Genomic DNA, 10,319 nt, shown 5'->3' with positions numbered 1-10,319 from the left:
TTTAGACAAACACTTGTTTTTAATAACTTTTTCCAAGAAGAAAACTAAACAAAACAGGCATTGTGCAAATTGTACTGCTATTGATAATACTATCTTTAACAGACTGAAAACTTATGAAGGCTCTGAAGAGGCTAAATAATGCAAAGAGCCAAAATAAAACCTCTCAACATTGCCAAGAAGTTCAAGTATAAAACTTAACATTCAAAGGCAAAAACAGGATCCATTACAATAAACAATCCAGAGTTACTAAATGAAAACTTCCTGATAGCATGGCAGCTAGCTGATTACTGCTAGCTCTGATTGGCTGTTTCTGACTGAGCGGAGTAATTATGCAGATCAGGGAGGAGATCGATTTTTTTTTTAGAGATTATCTGTCTCATGTTAGGACAGCGAAAGTTTTAATATGTAGGTAAAATGTATTTTTTTAAGTTAGATGCTGCAGCTTTAAGCAGGTTCGGTGTGAGAGTCACTACCAGGTGGAGCAGAAGCGAAGCTCCGTCTGTGAAATATTACTTACTACCTGTAGCGTAGCAGCGGTTCAACAGGAGAGCAGAACCAGCGTCTTACATCGCAGCTCGAAGACTTAAATAATTTTGCGGGTTATTTGTTTAGCTTTCTGACCGTCATGCTAATCCGGGTGAGTGTTTGTAGCTGTGCGCTGCTTTACCTGCTATCTGATCCTCCGTATGTCTTTTTTACTGCAGTGAGCCTCGATGTAGCCAAACTCCGTCAAGTATCTCATTGTTTTTATGTTGTATTAGCTTCGTTGTGTTGATGCATTTTTGACGTGCTTCAATTTTCCCCACAACACGCAAACTTCCCCATTCACTCAGTGCGTTATAGTTCCACATCGCTTAGGATTTGTTGTTGCGCGTTTGCGCAGAGTGAAGGAAAGAGGAGACCAGCTGCACAAGCAGGCTGCGAAATGAGAAGCAGGTGATTGGTATCGGTAAAAGAGACAATGATCGCCGATCACCGATCATGCACTTTTTCACGAAAATCGGCCCGATTATGATCGGTGACCGATCGATCGGCACACCTCTAGTAAAAACACAAAATTTTACAAAGTATTTTGGTCTAGTTTCTGGTCCAAATGTCTTGGTACATATGAAATAAGATAAACTAATTTACAAGTGACATTTCAGCAAGAAACAGGAGCTTGATAATTACTTAATATTGACTTTAAAAAGTTCTTGTGCCACTGGCAGATTGTGTCTTTTATAACAAGGGTAAATATCTTGTCATAAGTTAAATAATCTGCCAGAGGAACTGTTCGTTTTCATTAATATTAAGGAATTATTAACTTAAAATAATTCTTGCTGATCAGTTACTTCTAAGTTAGTTTTGTCTTATTTCAGTATTTGCAATAGGCAACAAATCAATTAAATCACGATAAATTAAAATGAGTTCATTGATTTTTCTCTGGTTTTCTACCAAACTGGATGATGAAGTCGTCATTCTGCTGCTTTGGCCTTTTTATGAACATCTGTTTTGTTTGCAGAGACTTCATAATTGATTTTATTTATTTTTATTGTTTTGTTTGTTTATTTTGGACATTTTAAATCTCTTCCATTCCAGTTTTAAACATACTAGAGTTTAAAGTGTAATGATCTCTGAAAATGTGTCCCAGGCCATTATTATCATTGTTTATCACAATAACTTCTGGGACAGTTTATCGTCCATCTCACTGTGTTACAGTGACCAAGCTGTCCAGGACGTTTGCTTTAGAAACAGATCAGAATGCGCCGTAACATGTTGTGTTTTTACAGTGTAGCTGAGTTGGACACTTAAAGCCGTCAGAAAGAGGCTGACCAGTAAACACTCAGTTTGATGCTGATGGATGCGGTCTGAGTGGAATAAAGAGGATCAGGCATGAATCAGTGTTTGTGCTTCACGTTCTCCTCCCGCGCCGCCGCCGCGCCCAACAATCGGCTCTTTGTGCCGTCGCCGTGCCGACCTGCAGCCGCTCCTCACTCTCCATTAAGTGGAGGAAAACGGTGGCGACTGTAAGCCGATTATGTTTGCAGATGATGCACTTACGCAGATCCAATTACTCTGAATTGAGAGAATTAATTAGAGGACACTGTTTACAGATTGATGTTTAGAAAACTGCTGAAAGTGTCTTTGTGCGAACCGACCAATCAGAGCAGAGATGATCTCCGTCTGCTTGCCGTTTCAGTCCGAAGTCTCCTGGATCCCCAACAAGCATTACTCAGGTATTTACGGCTTGATGAAGCTGACGCTAACCAAAGCTTTACCGCCCGACCTGGCGAAGGTCATCGTCCTGGATACGGACATCACCTTCGCCACCGACATCGCCGAGCTGTGGGGCATCTTCAAGAAGTTCACCGGTGAGAACGAATAAAAACCTGCTCACTTCTGCTCAGAAAGTTCACAATCTGCATAAAAAGACAGGTTTATATGGAGCTACATTAGTGTCAAAAACATTCACAAGACTTGTAAGTGTAAAACATTGCTTATAAATGCATACATCAACATTCAGATACACTGCAAAAAAACAAAATCTTACCAAATCATTTGGTCTAATTTCTAGATCAGATATCTTGGTACACTTGAAATAAGACAAAATAACTTAAAAGTAACTTTTCAGCAGGATATAGGCTTGTTTTCCGTTTATTTGTGTTTTGATGGCGCATAGATTAACTTATAACATGGAAAAATGTTACAAGTGAGATAATCTGCCAGTGAAATAGAACTTTTTTAGCAATCTTAAGGAATTATTTGCTTAAAACAAATTTAAGCAAATAAAAGCAAATCTTACTGAAAATTTACTTTTATTTCAAGTGTACTTAAAATATTTGCACTAGAAACTAGAGCAAAATTACTTATTAAGGTTTTTGTTTTCCCAGTGAGGGATCCTGTAAATTCCCTCAGGCTGGTTTTTGAAACAGAAGAGTTTAAGTTTGTCGACTGAAGTTTTTCTTCTGATTCCAGACAAGCAGGTGATCGGTCTGGTGGAGAACCAGAGCGACTGGTACCTGGGCAACCTGTGGAAGAACCACAAGCCGTGGCCAGCGCTGGGGCGGGGCTTCAACACGGGTAGGCAGCGGTTTAGCTTCCTGTACGTTTGAACGTTTTAGCGGTCCTCCTGGTTTCACGTCCTCCTTCTGCTGCCGCTGCAGGCGTCATCCTGCTCTACCTGGAGCGGCTCCGGAGAATCAGCTGGGAACAGATGTGGCGCCTGACGGCAGAGCGGGAGCTGATGAGCATGCTCAGTACGTCGCTGGCGGACCAGGTGAGATGACCTCCGAATCAGAATATTCTAACTGGTAGCTGAGGAAGGAAAACATGACCTTTGACTCTTTTCTGGCACTTTTTCCAAAGATGTGAAGGACTGGTTTCTCTTCTAGATGTCTTTATCAGAATTAGTTTCTCTGTAAAGCAGCGATGACTCAGAACGGTCCATCAGCCGGTTCTGCTCTGGCAGCAGGAGCATGTGGCTGACACCGTGTGTGTGTGTGTGTGCGCGTGTGTGTGTGTGTGTGTGTGTGTGTGTGTGTGTGTGTGTGTGTGTGTGTGTGTGTGTGTGTAGGACATCTTCAACGCCTTCATCAAGCAGAACCCGGTCCTGGTGCACCAGCTGCCCTGCTTCTGGAACGTCCAGCTGTCGGATCACACTCGCTCTGAGCAATGCTACACTGAGGTGTCCGACCTCAAGGTACCGGACTGAACCGAACCGCCGTCCGGCCTTCCTCTGGTTAGGCTCTGTGACAGTGTGCAAGAAGAACCCAGAATTAAACCTTCAAAGGGATCTGTTATGCAACAGTCACATTTTGCATGTTTTTATACCTTCATTTGGTTTTCTACAGCTTCTAAAAACAACCAAACTACTTTAAAAAAACACCCAGATGTTTGAACCCTTTAAAAAACCTACACAATGTAAGAACATAAATCAGCAGGCGCTGCGGTGTTACCTAGCAACCCCAGCAGAGTTCCACCCGCTACCTAGCAACCCCAGCAGAGTTCCACCCGCTACCTAGCAACCCCAGCAGAGTCCCATCCGTTTCCTAGCAACCCCAGCAGAGTTCCACTCGTTACCTAGCAACCCCAGCAGAGTTCCACCTGCTACCTAGCAACCCTAGCAGAGTTCCACCCGCTACCTAGCAACCCCAGCCCAGCCCCATCCGTTTCCTAGCAACCCCAGCAGAGTTCCATTCGTTACCTAGCAACCCCAGCAGAGTTCCATCCGTTTCCTAGCAACCCCAGCAGAGCAGACTGAAATTAAATTATCTAAGAGGATTTTGTGGAAAAAATGTAATGAACATCTTTTGTTTAGGCCACAGATCTATCCTAACCCGTCTAAGGAAGCAAGATAGGTCACTTTCAAACACGCATTAGAAACTATTGTTAGAAATAGTGAGATCTGATTTGCTTGACCTACAGTTGAAACGATTAATCAGATGAATCGTGATGAATCGATTATTGATTAATCATCAGCTAATTTAGTTATCAATTAATCATTAACTGGAACTAAAAAAAGGCCAACTACTGAGAGAACAACACAGTCAGCTGTAATTAACATAAAGCTGTTCAAAATTATATAAAAAAAACAGTCAGTAAATATATTTAACCAAAACGTCTTCCTTTGTGGTTTTAGTTCAGACTCAGTGAAGGAATGCTGTCATTGCATTTTATTCAATTAAATGTTTATTTTACTATTTAAAAAGTTAACTGTATTTTTTTTTTTGCATCATTTAATGAATTTCTAATATTGGTTAAATGAAAAATCTGTAGAAGTGCCAATTTTTTTTTATCAGATTAATCGTCAGAAAAATTTATAGAATATCGATTATTAAAATAATTGTTAGCTGCAGCTGGAGCTGATATGTTATTTCTTTAATCCAGTGTGAGAAACAACCTGTTGTCGTGTTTTCAGGTGATCCACTGGAACTCTCCGAAGAAACTGCGAGTGAAGAACAAACATGTGGAGTTTTTCAGGAACCTCTACCTGACCTTCCTGGAGTACGACGGCAACCTGCTGCGGAGGGAGCTGTTCGGCTGCCCGAGCCAGGCCAGTCCGGAAAGCGTCCGGGTACGACACACACACACACACACACACACACACACACACACACACACACACACACACACACACACACACACACACACACATGAATAAACACAGGAGCTCAGGACGTCTCAATAACCCATCCCATCATGATAACTAATCCACCTGCGTTTGTTTAAGCATAAAAACAGTAAAGAGTCTGTTAGAAGCTGTAGTTCCTCTCCCCAGCTGCAGGCGGCGCTGGAGGAGCTGGACGAAGACGATCAGTGCTACGACTTCCGGCGTGAGCGGCTGACGGTGCACCGGGTCCACCTGTACTTCCTGCAGTACGACTACACGCCAGCGGAGGACGACACAGACGTCACGCTGGTGGCTCAGCTCTCCATGGACAGGTAGGGGACGGAAACTCAGATAAAATCATCAGCTTTTATTTTTGGTTGGCATTATGTCTGGTAAAATTAACCACAGAGGAAAAAACTGACTGGGCCCAGAGCAGAACCTGGAGGAACTCCTTACATGTAGACATGATGAGTTGAACTGAATCCTCGTTTAATCCGTTTCCCTGCAGTGAAAAAAATCTACTGAATGGCAGCCATGATTTAAACAAGCAAACATGAATGAATAAAGGCTCAATCTGCAGATTATGGAGGGCTAAAAGGGACAAAATTAAATAAATAAATACATACAAAATTAAATATTTATTAAATGTAACATGGAATAAATATATGTTTCATTAAATATTTAAAATATTTTATTTAATGGACAGCTAATTTATTAAATATAACTCCGTCCCACCGTTAGCCACGCCCCCGACTTTTCTTTTTTATTGCTGCAACTGAAATTAAGTATGTCTTCTATTTGTATTATTATTATTTTCTTGGTATTTTACTGCAGATTTTATTTTTTAAATTAAACTTCCTGTTATCTCTTGTTGTCATTCCTCTCTCTATGATGTTGTAGTTATTGTGAAGCTCTGACCTTGTAAATGTTCAGTATAAATAACTTTTGACTTGACTTGAATGACATATTTGACAAATTAACCATCTATGAAATCAATTATTTATTTTATGACACATTAAAACAATGATGCATTTATTTATTGAATGTTGTCCCTTCTGGGCCTCCGTAGAGTTTGATTCCCTCTGCACTAAGCTCTTCCTCCTGTGTCCGGCAGGCTGCAGATGCTGGAGGCCATCTGTAAGCACTGGGAGGGCCCCATCAGCCTGGCGCTCTACATGTCCGATGCCGAGGCGCAGCAGTTCCTGCGCTACGCTCAGGCCTCCGAGGTCCTCAAGAACCGCAAGAACGTCGGCTACCACATCGTCTACAAGGAAGGCCAGTTCTACCCGGTCAACCTGGTGAGGAACGTGGCCCTGAAGAACGCCAACACGCCCTACGTGTTCCTGACGGACGTGGACTTCCTGCCGATGTACGGTCTCTACGACTACCTCAGGTGAGCGCAGCGGTCAAAACATTTAGAGTTTCCTGGCGTCCTAGAGCAGCTCTGTGGCTTCAGCCTGTGGTGGGCAACGCTAAATACAAACATGCAAAAACATCAGTTTCACTAATGCTAATGAGCTACGCCAACATGGTATTTAACTGAAAGTAATGCTAACGTGCTATATCATCATCATACTTATTAGAAGCTAATGCTAAAGCTCTGAACTAACATGGCATTTAGCGAATGCTAACATGCTAAACAAACATGATATTTAGTGGAAACTTATGCTAATTTGTTAACCGACATGGTATTTAGCAGAAGCTAATGCTAAGGTTGTTACCTAGCTGCTAGCCAATTGCTACTGTTGCTTATTTAATACAATAAAATGCCAGTCAGATTTTTTTCTCTCACATTTGACCTTTGACCTCCCCATTCTTTGTCACTTAAGAAATCTGCTGAGTATGAAATACTTAATGCTCCAGCTGTTTGTCAGCCGAAACGTCTCGTGGAAAAACGACCTTAAATGTTCGTGGTCTTTCAGGAAGTCGATCGTCCAGCTGGATGTGGCTCACACCAAGAAGGCTCTGGTGGTCCCGGCCTTCGAGACGCTGCGCTACCGTCTCTCCTTCCCCAAATCCAAAGCCGAGCTCCTCTCCATGCTGGACATGGGGACTCTCTACACCTTCAGGTACCAGAACCAGAACCTTCCAGACGAGCAGAGCACCCAGCTAACAGCGCCCCCTGTCTGCAGGTACCACGTGTGGCCCAAGGGTCACGCTCCCACCAACTATGCTAAGTGGCGAACGGCGACCACGCCCTACAAGGTGGAGTGGGAGTCGGACTTCGAGCCGTACGTGGTGGTGAGGCGGGACTGCCCCGAGTACGACCAGCGCTTCGTGGGCTTCGGCTGGAACAAGGTGTCCCACATCATGGAGCTGGACGCTCAGGTGCGCCACCGCCTGGAGCCAAACGGGACTGAAAACAGGGACTATTATGGAAGAGCGCTCACTTTTACTTTTAGCAGGTTTTTATGTGATAAACATTTTGAGTTTAACGTCAAAGTATTTTTAAAATGGAGATTTTCTTAGTTTTGTAAATAATGTTGAAGCAAATATTCTGTTAAACCTACAAATAAAACAACAATTAAAACACATTTAACAGAAGCTAACACTAAGCGAAAACAATAATTAGCACAAGCTAATGCTAATGCTAAATCACTAAACCAACATGGTTACTGTAGGTAGATTGTTGACCTTCAGGTCCTGATTTAATATTTTCCTCCATTTGCTTCCATTTTGGGTTCATAAATGTAGTTAAGGTGGAATTCAGTAAAACTGGAACAGAATCCATGGAATAATAGATCAGATTTCTCAGAGCCTTGCAGATGAACATCCTGACCTTTGACTCCGGTTTCTGTGTTTCTCCTGCAGGAGTTCGACCTCATGGTCCTTCCCAACGCCTTCATGATCCACATGCCGCACGCGCCCAGCTTCGACATCTCCAAGTTTCGCTCCAGCTCCAGCTACCGCAACTGTCTGAACACGCTGAAGGACGAGTTCCACCAGGATCTGTCCAGGAAGTACGGCGCCGCCGCCCTCAAGTACCTGACGGCCCAGAGGAACATGTGAGCTCCAGACGGAGCGCTGAGGCCCGGAGCGTGCCGGCGCCGGCGGCCCGACGCAGCGGGCGGCGCGTCTGGAGGAACCGTGAAGCTTTATGGCCCCTCGGAGAGCGGCGCCGGCGGCGGCGAAGGCCCGGAAGCAGGAAAACAGGAACCATACGGTTTTCACTTTGTTCTGACAATCAGGGCTTTTCCCACTGGGAACCGGTCCGGACCCGGCGCTCCGGGTCGGGGGAAACCAGTCGAACTGGAGAACGATTCAAGCCTTATCAACTCCATGACATTTACAAAGATATTTAATAAACTTCTTTGTTTTTTAAGGCATAAATCTGAACCAATGATAGCGAAACATTTGCATTTACAGAGTTTTGATTACGGCTTTATATTTCTGGACGGGTTTAAGGGAAAAGAACCCGACGGTTTCCGGATCAGATCACGTTTCCGTGTGCTTTAAGTGTGTGTGCGATCCGGCGCCGCTGTCGCCACGGCGACGCCACTCGGAGTCACGCCTGCTTCGTCCTGCATGTAAACCGCTGCACCAGGTTCTCATCTCATCGCTCGGGTTTCACAGCAGCAAAGAAGTTCTGACCGGACCGACCGGGACCAACAGGAAGCTGGACTTTACGTCTGAGTCACTGGATGTCTGCGCCGTCTACTGACCGATTTCACTCGTCATCCTGCTGATTTTACTCATCCAGCTGAAATTAACTCATTGTCCTGCTGCTGCGTCAAAATTCTTCATATTTAAGGAAATTCTGTGTTTTTTAGACACAAACACTGAAAAAACACAAAACTTTACCAAGTAACTTTGGTCAAGTTTCTGGTGCAAATATCTTAGTAAATGTTTCAGCAAGACACAGAGGCTTGTTTTAATAAATAAAAACTTAATTTTGTTCCAGTGGCAGATAAATTAACTTAAAATGCTGTAAAACACTGAAGGATGGAGACCTGAGGGCAGCATTGGTGGGAAAAACAAAAATAAAATCAAGTTATGGCCCAATAGAAGATTCAGTTAAGGTCAGAGGTCATGATTCAACAATGACAGAGAGAAACTGGTCAAAGATGGCCGCCACTGGAGGGATCCGAGACCAGAACCGGCGCTGACCCGTCTTAGAAATCATCCCCATGCTCTCCACGGTGGTGGCAGTATGATGCTCTGGGAATGTAAGAACATTTCAGCAATTCATCCTCTGATTGGCTCAAAAAAATAGAAAAAAAATAATTATGAAAGTTAATGAAATCGTCTGAAAATTTTCAGTTTTTGATCCGAAACATTTAAACGAAACGGAAAAGAAATTTGTGTGAAGGGAAACTTTTAGGTCCCACCTGATCGCCTGACTATAAATAAAAAAATTTAATTCATTAATCTATAATCAATCATAATTAAAGTCGAGGTAAAAGTGATGGATTCATAAACAAACGAGCAGCAAGAGAAACGTCTTAATTCCAGCTGGATTTCCTGTTTTTATTTTTATTAAAGTATTTATCGTTCAGATTTTCTCCTCTGGACTTTGGTTTAATTTCATTATATTTTTCTTTATTTTATTTTATTTTTTTATCTTTGTCTTGTTTTGAACCTTTCGTTTTTACGCCGCCGCCATGTTGAGGGAAGCGTCGTCGCTGCGGCTCCCCGGCGGAGGAAACGTCTCGGTACCAAACGTCGGATCGCGTCTGACGGAGAGCGACCGGACCGTCGCCATGGAGACCGTCGCCACGGAGACCGTCCCGGCTCCGTCCACGCCGCCTCCATCCTCTTGTTGTTGATTGTGGTAAATGCTAGTGCCTTTTGCTGTATTGTGAAACTGGATATTGATTGTACGGACGGCGCGGCCTGGACCGACAGGCTCTATTTATTATTGTTGACTCAAATCAATCATATTTTTCTATGTAAGTGCTTTAAATAAATTTGCCCTTTTCTAATTACTCCGCCTGCTGCGTGTTTTGTCCTCAGGAAGAGCTAATTTTATTTTCTGGATTACCCTGTGAAATTATTTATATTCCTTCCTCCGCGGGCTGAATGTCGGGGGAGATCCAACATTTCTATTTATCGGGGTCAGCGGTTTGAAGCCGAGCGACTCTTCCATGTGTGTAATTGGTCCAGTAAGAAACTTTTAATAGAAACGACATTGTTTTGGAGAAATGGGTCCCCTGGCTTCTCCTCCTGTTCAAATGCAAATCACTGAGAAATAATTGGAGAAATAGTTTCACTGAACTTTTCTCCAGAGTTG

The 10,319-nt window shown here is 43.2% G+C and overlaps 1 protein-coding gene across 4 annotated transcripts in view; it reads left to right on the top strand.

The window, feature by feature from the left end:
- large2 (LARGE xylosyl- and glucuronyltransferase 2) overlaps positions 1–10,014 on the top strand; it is a 73,550-nt gene extending 63,536 nt beyond the window's left edge. For all 4 annotated transcript variants that reach the window (XM_015008405.2, XM_015008404.2, XM_015008406.2 and 1 more), the window contains 10 exons: positions 2,180–2,351; positions 2,956–3,060; positions 3,144–3,256; positions 3,554–3,679; positions 4,898–5,053; positions 5,258–5,421; positions 6,204–6,482; positions 7,012–7,158; positions 7,222–7,417; positions 7,901–10,014. In XM_015008405.2, the coding sequence (XP_014863891.2) occupies positions 2,180–2,351; positions 2,956–3,060; positions 3,144–3,256; positions 3,554–3,679; positions 4,898–5,053; positions 5,258–5,421; positions 6,204–6,482; positions 7,012–7,158; positions 7,222–7,417; positions 7,901–8,098 (1,656 nt within the window). In that variant the 3' untranslated portion in view covers positions 8,099–10,014. The remainder of the gene's footprint in view (positions 1–2,179; positions 2,352–2,955; positions 3,061–3,143; positions 3,257–3,553; positions 3,680–4,897; positions 5,054–5,257; positions 5,422–6,203; positions 6,483–7,011; positions 7,159–7,221; positions 7,418–7,900) is intronic.
- The last annotated feature ends 305 nt before the right edge of the window (positions 10,015–10,319 follow it).

Source organism: Poecilia mexicana, unplaced genomic scaffold (assembly GCF_051168715.1).
Source record: "Poecilia mexicana isolate PSO_F unplaced genomic scaffold, ASM5116871v1 scaffold_3, whole genome shotgun sequence".
Classification (NCBI taxonomy): Eukaryota; Metazoa; Chordata; class Actinopteri; order Cyprinodontiformes; family Poeciliidae; genus Poecilia; species Poecilia mexicana.
This window is presented reverse-complemented; position numbering and strand designations above follow the sequence as displayed.